Source organism: Dermacentor andersoni, chromosome 3 (assembly GCF_023375885.2).
Source record: "Dermacentor andersoni chromosome 3, qqDerAnde1_hic_scaffold, whole genome shotgun sequence".
Taxonomy (NCBI): Eukaryota; Metazoa; Arthropoda; class Arachnida; order Ixodida; family Ixodidae; genus Dermacentor; species Dermacentor andersoni.
The window spans coordinates 125,971,016-125,986,775 of record NC_092816.1 but is presented as its reverse complement, the minus strand read 5'-3'; the positions used below and the strand labels follow the sequence as shown (position 1 = coordinate 125,986,775).

Below are 15,760 nucleotides of genomic sequence, written 5' to 3'. Positions count from 1 at the left end.
GCGCCGACGACGGACCAACAGAGATGTTCTCAGCGAGCCTCAGTGCGGTCACCGAGCGGACTCCTCGTGTAACCCGCGGCAGCCGCAGTGTCTACGTTATATTGCAGATCGCAACTACATGCGACTGTAGTGCGTATGCGCAGGATTTGCTTAGTGCACCGCAGGGCTTGGCTATGTGTTCGCACTCAAACACTCCTGTCTGGTGTGGCTCAAGGCTAGTTGAGTGCTGAAATCCAATCGAAGTTAGCGAGACCCCACAGTTGCATACCAATCAGTAGCCTGTCTGAAGTTTAGTTCCTATGGGGCAACCGCGGCCTAGCGGAGCAGTCGACAGTCGGCTTATTTATTTATTTATTTAGTTGTTTATTATAGCTCAAATCTCCTGTTGAATTACATGAGTGGGCTGTTACATCAGTAGATCAGGTGATCAATGAATTCCTTGAATTTGTTGGGGTCGGAGTCGCTGATGAAGTCAGTGGGCAGGTTATTCCAGTCTTTGGCTGTTTGTACAAAAATATGAATGCATGTGGGCTGAAGAACGTGATACTGGTCGATAAACTGCCTTTCTATGGCTTGTGATGTAGGAAGGCTAGTGGGCGAGAGCTATAGCAGATGGGGAAGGTGATACGCGACAGAAACTATAAAAAAGACAAAGGAGAGAAATTTTGAGCCGGGAGGCTAACGTTTTAATATTGGCGCGGTATTTGAGGCAGATACGCTGATGTAATATGTTTAATCCGATAAAACAAATGTTATCGCAGGGTTTTGGACAGCTTCGAGTGTATGTGTATGGTTAGATTAAAAGGGGTCCCACACTGCACATGCGTATTCCAACTTAGGCCGAACTAGTGTTAAGAATGCTAGGATCTTTAGTAAAGGAGAAGCAAGTTTTACTTTTCATCGCAAGTAGCCAAGTGCACGGTTAGTGTCGTTAATAACGTGTGATATCTGCGATGACCAAGAAAGCCAAGAAAGATCGGAAGTTAATTTTATGCCCAGGTATTTATAAGTGCTTGCAAGGAGAGTTTCTGATCCAGAAATAGTGTACTTAAAAGTTTGGTACGATTGTCTCGGGTGCAATGAAATTAGCACGTCTTTTTTTTATTCAAGCTAATTAACCATTTTTCGCACCATCCTTGAATGCAGTTAAGATCTAACTGAAGAATGCAAGAATCGGAAGGATTAAGTACAGGGTGGTAACGAACGCAATCATCGGCGAATAGGCCGACGTTAGACTGAAGAGGAAGGTCACTAAAGTATGAAGTTCAATAATGTAGATCAAGGAAAGTATAGGACCAAAGTCAGTGCCCTGCGGTACGCCAGAAGGTCCGGGGTACATATGGTAAGAAGCGTTGTTAGCGTAAAAAAACTGCTGACGGTTAGTGAAGAAGTCACACATCCAATCGAAAATCGGGAGGCTTAAATTTAGCCACGATAGCTTTAAAACCAAGCGTTTGTGCGGAACTTTAACTAATGCTTTTTCTAAGTCTACTGGTGTGTTAGTAAATATGCTAATGTGATTGAAGAATAAGTGAAAGCTGTGTGTCACAAATAGTCGTTTCTGGATGCCGTGTTGGTTAGGATGGAAGAATTGGTTAGCTACTAGGAATTTCACTCTGTGTGAGTTGATGATATGCTCCAAAACTTTTGAGCAAACGAAGTAAAGAACTGGGGTGGTAGTTGGGATTGTAATTTGAGGTACTTTTTTTGCAACTGGTATAATTCTGCCCATCTTCGAGTCCAGCTGCACCGATTCACATAGAGATCGAAGAAAAATGTGCGCTAAAATGGTGCTTGAGATATGTTTTGTGTTTTTGCGTATATTTGAACTGATTCCATCAATGTCAGATGAAGATGTTAGTGACAATGACTCAATATCTTTCAAAATTCCATTAGGTTGGAACGTTAATGATGGCATGATTTCGTGGTTGAAGAATGGGGTGTCAGGTACTTCGTTTTTAGGTTCGCTGGTGAATACAGAGCAGAAAATATGTTCAATATTTGGGCGACATCACCTTCTGTAAGAGTGGGTTATGTTCATCAGTTAACGACAAGAATTTAGGATTACTAAGGTTAATGGGTTTCCAGAATCACTTTGCATTATTTCGTAACGTATCTGGCAATGTTGTTCAAAAGAAAACCCCTTTAGGCTTTTGAGATAGCGCTGCGAAAGCTTTATCTACAGCATAATATTTGGCCCGTGCGAATGGGTGTTTGACTGTTTCGCTCACCGGAATAATATTTTAGTCCTGTTACTGAAGCGTTTGAGTCAAGCGTTGAACCAGGGGAGGATGATTTTGTATAACGGTAACGGTGGGAATGCACTTCGCAACTAAATGCTCCATTTTGTTTTTAAAGAAGGACCAAGAAGCACTCAACAGAGCGCCGCGAAAAGTATTTGAGGAACCAATCGCAGAATGTTGTTTTTTCTTCATTCATGGCATCGCAGGTTCCTTTACCGTAGAGCGTGATAGCTTTCTTATTTTTTTCTGATGTCATAACTTGCGATGAACTGTGGTGCGGAATATTGCATGATCGCTTAAGCAGTTAAATGTGTAAGTGATGATGTCCTATCGGCATGTAAAGTTAGGATAACCTCCATATGTTCGAGGAATTATCGAATTGTCGAGTTGGCGCAGACACAAGTTGTGAAAAGCCGAATGTCAAACATGTGTCGACGAAATTCCTTTCTACGATACATTTTCATGTTGTCAGGGTGAGGTCAGACCAAGTTATCGTAGGAAAATTGAAGTCGCCGATTATTAGCAAGCGAGCACTGGGATTTGATATGGGAAGTAGATTTAGGGCGCTGTGGAATTATCTTATGAATGAAGGATGAGCGTCAGGGGGGCGGTAACATGCACCAGTAATAAGGCAAGGATAAGAATGATTGACCTTTATTAGTAGCTCTAGGGGGTGGAAGGGCTGTTGAGAGGACTGCACTGAAGTCGTTGGTGAGCTGCTATCAGAACACCGCCGCCTCGTTTGGTCACGCAGTCAAGTCGGAAGATATCGTGATGTGGGAAGCAAAACAAGAGTTCTGGATTGGAAATTGAAGACCACAGCCATGTTTCTGTTAGTACTATTAGGTCTATTCAGTGGCATCAATAAGGAAACGAACATCGTCGCATTTAGGCAGAAGGCTCTGAATGTTTGTGTACGTTAGTGATAAAGGCTTACTGTTTGAGCTTCCTTCAGAAGATTTGTGAACTTGTGGCCATTGGGGGTCAAGGGGCTACATTTTACGCACGGCGATCAAAGATGTAAGCGGTTTTTTCAATCAAAATTTCGTCATGACGGAGCTTCCATGTTTTGTGCTGGGATTCGCCGAAATTGATAAGGCGTTTTTGCGCAAGGCGCGTCTTTGGTGAACAGCCCTACCCAATGCTATAATGGGAAACTTTAACCTTCCTGTTATTTAAAAGAACGATTTCTTTGTCTTTGTATTGTGGAAAACGCACGACGATTGGGTGCTTTGTGTTTGGTTGGAACCGGCTTATTCTGTGAGCCCGCTCCACGCATCTTGACTGAAGATATACCTGGAGTGTTTGCTTACCGAGTTTTAGTAATAATTCTTCGAATTGTGCCAATCTTGACGTCATCATCGAAGCGAAAAAATAGAAGGTTTTACCGGCGGGCGCGGTGCTCGGAATTATCATTCCTGCCGGCTACAGTTTCAATAGTACTGGAGTTTCGCTCGGCGAGCGTCTGAAGGCCCTCAATCTGGTTTTTGAGCAAGACCAAAGCGGAACAGCCGCTCTCTATTTTTGTAAACCTTGAAATGATGTAGTCGAAGGTTTTTTCGTATTGGAACAGCTTGGAACGATTGGATTTCATTTCGTTTAGCATGGTTTCATGGGAAGAACCCTTGGCTTCTAGCGTAGACATGATATCACAAGTACATAATATCAAAGTACTTAATTCTGATCGAAATCTGAAGGCGGATTTTCGTTTACTTCAGCTTGCTTATTAAACTATGTCAATAAATGCACACAGTAACAGTAGGAAGAAGTGCACTGCTCCGAACACCCTTCTTCATTTATGTCAGCTATTGGCCAGTACCAGCCGCATAGGGAATTGGCGAAATATATCACCGGAAAACAGTAAGAAAGCTTCTTTTAAGAGAAGAGACTTCTTGAGAAAAAGGTCGTTTTGCACTTTGCACGCACGTCTGCACAATTTGACTTAGAAAGTTGACAGCTGCTCATGCTATCTGCAAACTCTGTTTTTAGACCAAGCCCGAGGGTGGGTCAGGACCCCTTTAAGCTACCACGTTACCGTGACTCTTTTCTAACCAGACGTCACTGCATCATCTAACTTCGGCACTGCTTAACAAACAAAACCTCAATAGAATAAGGCAATTATATTTGCAATGTTATGTCACGCGCTGTGTTGGATAATTATTTTGAGGGACCTGCTGACCGTAATACTTCTCAATGGCGGCGGGGTCTAGCCGCTGTCCAGGACTTCCCACGTAGTACTTCATGTTTGTGAGTTTCTGGATGGCCGCTTGTCTTACATCACCAGTGATCCAGCTTGATGTCTCGAATGCTCTCCTGAAGGCTCGTCGAATATGTTCAACCATTGATGCTGTCTCATTCAGCGTCTTTTCGTTGGTCACTGGTTGCCATGGACGAACATAACAAAAAGCCCGCATCGACTTACCTCAGTGCATAGGAGATTATCTAAAAAATACTGATCCATCGCGAGTTAAACTTCGAAAAGCGAAAAAGCAGAGGCTTGGGCAGGTATCGATGAAATATTCATAGGCTCTTTCGTATTTAGCTTTGATATTTTGCAAGTTCGGGAGGGGGCAGCGAATAAATGGAATGTTATTTTTAAAGAGTATAACCGGGTATAAATTAGAATTTAACCAGCCCAAGTTTTCGGTTTTCGTGGTAACTATCATAAACATAGCATACCAGAAACAACAGACACTGGTCTTCAGTTGAAGAGATATGTTCTATTTTAACGACCATAATCACTCACAGTAACATATAACGACATAGCGAGCTGGTGTAAGTCATCTCGTTAACTTATTACCAGAAATATTTGTTGGCAGGCTACTAACCGCTTTTTTTTTTTGCAAATCACTTAAATAGGAAAAGGACGCGGGCTTTGCGATCCCATGAATAATATTTCTGCCCTTTTTGTAAGAAGGCAAGAAAAAAAAGCACAAAGACTCTCGAAGCTCAGGCTCACTTATAGCTCACTAATATTCTAATTAGCAAGGGTCTCTCATACTCAGAAACACCGCAATTGTACTCATACAGGCTCACTCATGCTCAATCAAACCAAAATTTTATTTAGCTCTACTCATTGGAACCCGGATTCACCAAACTTCTATTCAGACGGACTCCCTCAGACTCACGGGTCAGGTGAGTCTGCGTTTGACTAAGTCGACTCATTAGTGAGTTTGCTGACCTACGCTTGTAACGGAACGATAATTTTGTTTCTAGAATATGTGCTTATCTGGGTCAATCGATTGCACTGGACGGGGATCACGAAATGGAACTCAGCCAAACAATGCAAAAGATTGGAGAACCTGCAGAACCCATTACATGGGCATGATCGAGAGCTTACCGCTATCCTTGAAACGACCATTGCACAATCATTCTATCTGCAGTACAATATTAGACTAGAACACGGAATGTAACAAGAAGCTTGACAATTACCTAAGGACAACTGAATGGGGCAGTGGCACGTAAAATAGTATGCTCATGGTTAAGAGAAATGAACGGGCTCTACAGGAAAGGAAACAGTCTGAAATTTTAGAAAAGAAACTGGTAGGATGAAATTACAAAATTTGCAGGCCTATAATGTAGGCTGCTGATGCGAGATAGGAGTGATTGAATTGAAGATTGTAGGGAAAGACTTTTATGCTGCATCGGACTTATTATTATTTATTGTTATGATTTGCTATGGAGTCGAAGTTCCTGTGTGATGATGAGTTGGCAGTCATTTGCAGATATGCCGCAGGAACGCTTTAATCATTGGTTCGAGCAATAAAACCATACCATCATGTATCTTTGCACTGACGAGTGCAAACCGTTGCTAAGGGTTGTGTCCCTGAAACGGCGGCTGAAGAAAGCGATGCGTGAATCTCGTACCGTCTCACAGTGCTGTAACCTCGCTGTGTCGCGTGCTGTTGTGTTGACGAATTGTAATGACATACTGCAATCATATATGCACAGTCTCGCGTAGGTGTGTTTGATTCCTTGTCTAGCATGTGAAACATTGCGTAATATACAAGCATGAGTATTACTAGCAAATCAGATGTTTAAGCATCAAAGTTGGCGGAAATTGTTATCTTAAATACCTTTGTAGTGGCTGGCGTTACGTCACAAAATACTCAGCAATACTTGTTCCAGTGAGTTACTTACCTCGTGTCAGTAACTATATTACAGTTGTCTTTACTGGGATAAATCATCGTTACATAAGTGCAAAACGAGTAACTGCAACGTTTAAGGTAACAGTGGTTCACCTGCTCAGTAGGGCTGGTATTCTTCAGACACTGGCAAATCACAACGTTCTGCACCCAAAGTTTTGCGAACTTTTTTGTCAATGATACATGCCTCTAACATCTGAGACAAAACGACTCTACTGCTTCAGGAATAAAAAAAAATATGGTCAAAGAAAATAACATGAGCGTAAAGGCAATTGGCAAATTAAACCGGGGGTCTCCGCGTTCCAAAACAATTACAATGTCAAAATAGCCGTCTCATATAAGCTGCCAAAGCGTACTTTTTAATTATCGAAACGGCGACACGTGAATATCTTTGAAATACATTTTTCAAATACACGCTAACTACATTTTCAAATTTGTAGCCTTCACTGTGGCTATGTAATGCAACGTCGGTGGTAATCAAAATGCTCATACTAAGGTGATGTTTTCCAATGAAGATAAGTCATATTCGTCCTTGTCCTTACCCTACCGCGTTGGGATATGCGCGAAACATGTCTACCAATTCAGTTTGGTAGCACATACCTCTTTAATGCTTTCTGAATGAAGAGATTTTGTTTTTTAGCGTCTCCTGCTGGCTTTTTAATCTAACGAATAGGCGATAGCAACAAAGTGACAAATGGTATAAGAGAAATGTTACAGGTGGCCAACGTACCGGAGAGCAGGTAGGGAGCCACAATCGCCAACTTCATCACCTTTCTGACGAAATAATAGCAGGCTTGACTTGGTTCGTCCGGGTTCACTAAAAACCTCCAATCTGTGAACGGCAGCAGCTGCCTGTAGACACTCCAAGCGATGAGGTTGGTAATCCACTGCTGTTTCACCGACTTGAAGAGTGCAGCGACAATGTTGAGTATGTCCGTCTTATACACTATGAGGTCGTCGCCTCTGTAGGTATTATTGGTGTATTTGGAAAAAGCCGTGGCCCATTCCTCTGATGGCCATGCAAATATAGAAGGACGAGGTAGTGACGCTTCAGTGCTTAAGCTGATGCCGCTTTTGTTAAGCTGTGTTGCCTGAACATCGAGAAGTAGTTGAACGTATATGTTTTATTCTGCTACATGGAGACACACACAATGCCAAAATGTTCACAGCCCGAGATAAAAGCAACCGGCATCAGCTTGTGGAAACAATGAGTAGTTGGAATATAATTTAACCTGAATAATAATTTTTTTACTTTTTTCCAAGCTGTGGCCTCGGTCGGTCCTTTTTTATAGTGATTAAGCGTCTTATTTTAGCACGTGGGTGCGTATCAAGCGTGCACATTATTACTCGTGTTTACATCAGTACAGTACTCTCATTGTAAAACCCAGTGACTAAGGTTGGCATCCAAGAAGCTGACTGCATCGCAGCACTGGATGACGAACGCCATAAAGATATAACCCCGCTAAACCTAAACTCAATCAGCCGAGCCGTGGCCGCGTGCATAAAGCACGCCGCCGTTGGCTCGGTGTGTAGCGGCGGCTAACAAAGGAATAGCACTCGCCACAGGTGCCGTGTGTACCCCAGTTTGGCCGAAGGTCTGGGCTCGAGCTTCACCAAAGCTAGGATCAGGGCGTGAGCTTTACTTTCGGTTATTGGTTGAAATCGTGCCTTAGCATTCTTTGGGCATTCAAGAAATTTTCCGGCGGCTGTCTACCTGGGAATCTTTGTATGTTTGTAACTAAACCTCTTTCCCGCCTTCCTGGGTCCATGGGTTGTCACCGGGGCCGCTTCGGTTCGAACCCAACCATCCGCTCAACTTGGAAAACTACCCGCCGTGGTTGCTCAGTGGCTATGGTGTTAGGCTGCTGAGCACGAGGTCTCGGGATCGAATCCCAGCCTCGGCGGCGGCATTTCGATGGCGGCGAAATGCGAAAACATCCGTGTACTTAGATTTAGGTGCACGTTAAAGAACCCCAGGTGCTCGAAATTTCCAGAGTCCTCCACTACGGCGTGCCTCACAATCAAAAAGTGGTTTAGGCACGTAAAACCCCATTTTCTAATTTTTTTTTAACTTGGAAAACTGCGAAGAAGGTGTCCCGCTGCAGCACAGGCCTTTAATGAGGTGAAGCCAGTTTAGAAAATTGGCAGTCTGGTGTTATGCATCAAAACTGAACGGCAGCGAAATTGATGTGAGTCGTACCATGTAGCGGTTTAATACATGGGTAATTAAGGGACAGTTAAAATAGGTAATTAAGACATTCAACTTTTTTGTGCGAGTAGAACCCACATGGTTGAGATAGAGATAAGGTACTCGAACCCACCAGATTTGGCGGGAGTCGGACCCGCAAGCTTCTGTGTTAGGGCGAAGTTAATTAAGGCATACCGATTAGGACACAGGAAAGAAGGAAGTCGAAACTGTCACCTTTGGCGGGAGAAAACAAGTTATTGGAAGTAACGACGCATTCGAATGAGAATGACATGTTATTTAACGGATGCCTCGTGAGTGCACAGGCTTCTCACCTTCGTCCTCTTTAGCGTACGCTATAGTGACTGTCAACTTTTCTTATTTCGTTTCGATGGTGGCGAAACGTTGTGTGACTGCACTGATTCAATGCAAACGCAGTACCGTTGACAGTCATCGTGAGAATCCTTCGGCCGCAATTTTTCTTCTTTAGGCAACAATTCAGAACCCCTAAAGATATAGCCCCGCTTAAATCTAACCTCAGTCTAACCACGGCGCCACTGCTGGAGTCAGCCGCCATTTGCTTGGCAGGTAGCAGGTGCTACGTAAAGAATTGTACTCGCCACTGGCGGCGTGTGCAAGCCCACTTTGGCCGAACCAAAGGTTGGGGCTGGAACTTCGCGCACAGTGCTGCCCGTTCCATCGCTGACAACCGAGTGATTTAGGTTATAAGCGTGAAATATCTGGCCCTCATAGCCTTTTCTCGTTTCTGCTTGATAAATGTAATTCGGTATCAAATGGTGGGTAGTCAGTGCGCATACTGCGTGCTCTTTTTACCCGTACGCACATTTATACCAGAACCGTAAAATTTCGCAGCTCCCGGCGCCATATTCCTGAAAGCAGTCCGTGACAAGTATGAGCGGTTTGCAGCCCTGTGGTAAAATGACGAAGGCAGTGACGATATATAAATTGGATTCCCGATCTCACGTCTCTCTGTACATTTACCGTAGCGTACCGATTTATGAAGGACTACAGCGGTGACGAGCAAATAAGTACGCTTGCCTGCATAAAACTTCATTATGGCGGGTTCACAAGTGCAATTCGGTTTCACATGGTGAGCTAACGGCGTGCATACAGCACGTTCCGTTTACGTTATGCACACTTACACCAGAACTGTCACACTTTGCAGCGGACAGAAATTTAGGAGTCTGTTGACTGTTAGTATTGGTACAGGAAAAATCTGTATACAAAGGATATAACTACAAGACAAAGCGCACGACGCTGCAGCAGCGGTATGGCTAGCGCGTACACAACAAATAACCGCACCATCGTCATCGACATCGTCCAAGCACAAGCTCATGAAATTTCCCTTCGCTTTAAGAAGCACCACCCCAGTGCAATTAGTGTTCTCATGAGGAGACTATGTGACTCGTCATTGTTGCAGATGCTGGCGTAAGATTTAGTAGAGCATCTTGAAAGGTCACATTCATAATTTGCGTATGACGCCCTAAGACATAACATGATAGAAGATTGTCGCGTAGGCACGCGACGTGAAGGCAACCACAGCCTCGAGAGAACTCACTTCCCCTTGTCAGCGATCCTAAATACATTTTGATTCATCTCCGAAACTGATAAACGATCACGGTCAAACTGGTGGAGATGTGAACATGGGCAAGAGCCTCATAAGCGTAGGAACTGGATGCGCCTGCTTTACGATTGAGCATGGGGTACATGGCAATGGTGGGTAAAAAGACAAGTTGACATCTCTGGCATAACATGATTAGTTTTAGGTGAAGATCACAAAAGCCAGCATGATCTCCTAGTCATGGTGGTCATCCGACACGTAAACAGCAAGCATAGAGGTGTTCAGCAACGCCGTTTGTCTGTGGATGGTACGCAATGGTGATCTAGGGATGATCGAGCAGGAACGAAGAATTTCGTCGACAATTTTAAGATTGGAAGCAGCAGCCGGTACCGGACGAGGAGCATCGTCGCGAAGGAAGACGTTGTAAATGGGCTACACTAGCAGAACAGCTGCCGGGAAGTGCTCGTGTCCCAGCGTACCGCGCTGCGTTGTCGGCAACGACTACAAGCAATCTATTGGCAGTGATTCACACGGGGAAAGGCCCCAGGAGATTGAGTCTTGCTCGGAAATGTGGTACATCAAGGATGTTAAGGGGCTGACGGTTGCCAACAGGTAGTAGAGCAGACATCTTGCGTCTCTGTCAGCAGTCGCAAGCTGCAACGTACTGTCGCACAGAATGCAACAGACCAGGCCAAAACAGCGCCTACGGATGTGATCATACGTGCGTGATCCACCTAGGCGTACGGTGGTCAGTGCATCTTGAAGCTGGCCCACAGCAGCAGAGCGAAGATGCGCGGGAACAACGAAGAGCTAAGTGGCGTATGGGCGGGCATTGTAGCGGTGTAAGGTAGCGGTGTAAGGTAATCCGAAAGAAAGGGTCCGGGTGTGGAAAGTTGAGACCATATGTAATACGCCACAACGATGAGTCAGGGCGCTGTTCGGCAGCTATTTGCGCGTAGTCTGTAATGGAGTGGACAAAGGATCCAGGCTGATCTTCTAGTGTATCAGGGGAATCCACTGAGTTACGAGGTAAGCAGTCGGCGTCTTAGCGTCGCCATCCAAATTAATAGAACACAGAAAATGTGTATTCTTGCAAGCGTAGTGCCCAACGGCAAAGGCGACCCCTGGGCACAAGAAAGCCAGCAAACTTCATTGAGGTCTGTAATTACAAGTCCCTGCCATACAGGTACGATCAGATTTTTCGATGATTAAGACGAGAGCTCAGTACTCGCGTTCTCTTATTGAGTAATTTTGCTACGACAGCAACAGGAGGCGGTTTGCGTAGTCGACCACGCGGTTTATGACGTGCTGCTGTTTCACGAGGACGGTACCCACACAGTGGCCACTGTCATCAGTACGCATGTTCGTGCTGGCTGACGGTTAAACGTGTGCTAGAAGAGGTTGCTTCATTAGGATGGCGAAGAGCGATGTCAAGGTGTCCGCTTCTTGAGGACCCAAATTCAACATGAAATTCTTCTTCTGTAGGTCAGTGAGTTGGCGGGTTACTTCCACGAACGTCTTGATAAAACGACGCATGAACAAGCAAGGCCAAGAAAACTGCGCACGCCCTTCCCTTACCATGGCGTAAAGCACTGTGTAACCACGCTAATTTTGTGAGAGTCTGGTCGCACGCCTACAGCGTCTACAACATGGCCGGGTATGCAGATTTGGCAGCGCTCAAATGGACATTTCAAATAGTTAGACTGAAGGTAACCACGGCGAAAACCAACAACTATGGTGTTCAGGGGAGTGAAATTGTCGAACGTTGTCGGAACACGCAGGAAGTTCTAGGCACAGAAGTCCCAGGGAGCAGTCGAACAGGCCCGCATTTGTGGAGAGAAAGTCCATTCCAACGATGAGGTCAAGGGGGAAGTGTACTAGGACAAGAAGAAAAAGAGGTGTGGTGACCAGAAGCCATGTTGTGTGCAGTGCCCATTCCAAGCACGGCAGGTGTACTCACGTCGGCTATTCTGAACGTTGGTGAAGCCATGGCGCCAGCGGCCCGCGTTCGAGTTCATTACATAGATTTGTGGGCAGGTGCCACCACCAGCAGTAACTGCCACGCCATCAACCAGAACTTCAAGAAGATTGCATTGTCTATGGAGGAAAATCAGAGAATTTTCAAGCCAGGTCGTAAATACAGCGTGGCCTCTTCAGTCTGTACTGGCTAGTTTTCCGTGATGCAGCAGAAGGGAGACGGAGAGCGGCGAGTTTCGGATGCGTGGGACTGACGGCGCTGGGGCGATGGTGAGGCAGCTGGTCTGGTTTTCAGTGGCACGCCGTTCAGCACTTGGGGCCTCATGATTGAACGAGGGAGAATATAGTGCAAGTTCCATGCGCCACTGATTGTAAAGGATGTGTCAGTATGACGTAGGCCAGCGGCGGCGGCAATGGTGGGCGATGTATCCAATCCTGGGGCATGTAAAGTATAACCAATTATCTCGCCTGCGCTATTCGGGTATATTTCTAGAACGTGGCGTGAAGGCTCTGTATGGTGTAGGCAGCAGCTACGACTGGGGAGACCGGGTTACGAGCAGCGCTACCGTTATTAAAGGCGGTTAAAATGCCCATATTGTCGACCTCCCATCGAACCATACCGTCATATGAGTAACAGATGTCGTGGGCTTGAGTTCTCGGCGGACGATATTCGTGACATTCTCTGAGCTGGCGTTTCCCGTCGTGTGGAGACACCTTCGCATGAGGATGTAGCAGCCGTATTGGAAAGTCGGTCGTGGCGGTGAGTAATACACTGACATTTGCGTGCTTAAAACGACGACACTCTGCGCAGGCGGACTTCGCCGCAGAACAATTGTTACGCAGTAGCAGATTCAAAGCACCATCGGCTGTGCCTTTGTCTACGTGTCAGACTTTGTCCGCTTCAGGCATGTCTTTGTCGACCTTGTGGCACAGAGCCAACACGTCTTGAATATAGATGCACAGCTCTGTGGACGTCTAGGCACGAATCTGGAGTTCCTTCTTAGACGCTAGCTGTCGTCAGATTGGTTTCTAAAATAGATCGCGTAATTTCTGATCACAAACGTTCCAACCTGTGAAATCTTCCTGATGCATGTAGACGCAGAGTACCACAGTGTCCACCAAAAAGTAGATTACATTCGCAAGCTATATCGTCGGTTGGCACTTTTTATTGTTGCTGAAGCGCTCACACATAGCCAGCCACTCATCGACGTCCACGCCGCTTGTGCCGTTGAAAGCACCGGGATAACAAGAATCCAAGAGACTGACAAGTGACGGGCCTTGTTCTTACTGGGTCGCTTGGTCTGTCAATGCGGTGGCAGCAACATGCCCTCCTGTGTGAAGATCTAGTTCCCTGTGTTGTAGCGAGCTGACCCCGCACCTCTACCGATGAAGACACTGAGAATCTATATAAAGTGAATACGTTCACAAACAAACGCGTACAACGCAGCAGCAACGGTAGGGGTAGCTTGTGCACAATAGATAGCCACACCGTCATCGTCCAAGCACCGAGGACAGGATCGCCGCCCGTGACGTTCTTTTGAGTGAGTGAGTGAGTGAGTGAGTGAGTGAGTGAGTGAGTGAGTGAGTGAGTGAGTGAGTGAGTGAGTGAGTGAGTGAGTGAGTGAGTGAGTGAGTGGCAGGGCATTCTGGCCGCCTGCCAAGGCGGTCTGAATGACGACGCATGGCTGGAAGATATCTGGCCGGCGGTCCTCTCAAGGTGACAGGATAAACATTCGTTCCGGAAAAAAGAGAAAAAAAGCGGCGGAACGTGACACTGCCGCCAATACGCCGAGCGATATTTCGTCTCTGAACAGCCATAAGAAGAGGAGGCATCGTCAAGGAAGACGACTACCCCTTTCGGTCTTACTGAGGTACGGCATAAAAATTGTCAGGGGGCCGTTCAATGGTTTCGCTGTGGAAGCTTACTCGAACCAGAGCTGTCAATGGCCGTGTTCGACGTCGGCGAATGGCAATGCGACTGCACCTGTTTTCTACCACACATAACTCGTGGCTCCAACATCATCTTCATTTCTACGTCGCTCTACCACGTGCCCGAACAGGGGAGCAAAATCGCCCACCTCAAAATTTGGGTCGAACACATCCATTTGACGTGTATCTGGCGCACCCAGAGAATTCATTTCAGCTATACACTAAAGCCTCTCCATACCCCTTTTCATCGACCAAGTACCGCCAACCTAACCTCCTTTTCCAAGCGCCTCCCTCACTCCTCCCTCCCCACAGCTTTAAGCCTCACGCAGATCTTACGCAGTCGAAGCTTCTGGCTTTAAGCGGAAGCGACATCTGTACTGATCAGAGATGCGAGCGTGCAACAAGGTAAATTCAGGAGCGGGAAATCTCGGAAGTGGTATCACCGGAAACGAAAACCTAGGAAGCGGAAGTGGTTTGAGGAACGAATCAGGCAAGAGCGGCGCACTTCACAGGTTGGCGCTACTTAGCAAAAGCAGCGGTGGCGCGTCGATGGGGGGACATTTTTATGCACATAATCCCGCCGAATACCACGCCGGAGGAACTCATGGCCAACCTCCGTGTACGCAACCAGGGCTGGTGATCGAGTGTGTCAGAATGCTTGGTTTATTCAAAACAGCCATTATCCTAATCAATGGTGGTGTTCCGCCAATATTGTTTTTATTTCATTGGGTCGCGAATTCCTGTGCTAAACCTACAAACCAACGAGCCAAGTGTGCAAGATTAGCAACTAAACCGGGCATCGTACCCATATGTGCCCAATACCGAACGCTATAGTGTGCCACAAGCGTGGAACCGAGAGCCAACGCAATGATATGAATGGGTCCCCAAGCTTGCGGCGTGTGGCGGAAGCCATTTCATCATGGAAGGACAATGTAAGAAACGACTGAAACCTACGCGAATCCCTCCCCCCCCCCCTCCCCACTAGGGAACAAGAGCAAGCAGGAAGGCGCAGCCGAAAAAACACCAGTCACGCTGCTTCGATTCCGAAAAGTAGTCGTCGGTGGAGCAACGCCTGCGATCGACGTCCAGATGGCGAAGAACGTCATGAGAGAGGACTCCGTTTTTCACCCGGACTCTCAAGCAAGCCTGAAGAGAGCGCTTGGAGCTGGCGTCTGAACAGCGGGATGGCCACGTATGCATAAGGAGCACGCAAGGACGCGCCAGAAAAATGGCTCCAAAGCGTGCACTCAGCATCGAGAAGACGCAAGCCCCGAATATGAGTCACGCTGAACAGGAGCGTCTTCGCTGCGCAGCGAAACGTAGTGCGAACCGCGAATGTATGTAACGATGTATACATGCAATTTTAATACCTGATTGAATTACGCACAGTCCCTTATTTCGATAAACCTCAACACTTTTGCCACGACGCGATGCTCTATGTGAGGCTAGCATAATGCTCAACCCTCTCAGTGATTATGAACAATGACACACAACAACGCCTCAAGCAAGCGCGCATCCTTGTGTGCTATGTGCTCAACGCTGACAAACAGCAGTGGTGCACGCATGGTTATGTTTAACTTCAACTCACCACTCTCGTACTGCACTAAACGCTGAAGAAATTAGTTACTCGCCGCCAACATTACGGCTAATTATTCTCATTCTTTGCAAACACCAGAGACCCGCAGATTTTTTCTCTTAT

The 15,760-nt window shown here is 46.2% G+C and overlaps 1 protein-coding gene across 1 annotated transcript in view; it reads right to left on the bottom strand.

The window, feature by feature from the left end:
- Window positions 1-411: 411 nt before the first annotated feature.
- LOC126537952 (uncharacterized) overlaps window positions 412-15,760 on the bottom strand; it is a 163,814-nt gene continuing 148,465 nt past the window's right edge. The window contains exons 19-22 of the mRNA XM_055073772.2: window positions 11,951-12,032; window positions 7,119-7,351; window positions 4,423-4,620; window positions 412-500 (exon numbers count right to left, since the gene is read on the bottom strand). Of these exons, the coding sequence (XP_054929747.2) occupies window positions 412-500; window positions 4,423-4,620; window positions 7,119-7,351; window positions 11,951-12,032 (602 nt within the window). The remainder of the gene's footprint in view (window positions 501-4,422; window positions 4,621-7,118; window positions 7,352-11,950; window positions 12,033-15,760) is intronic.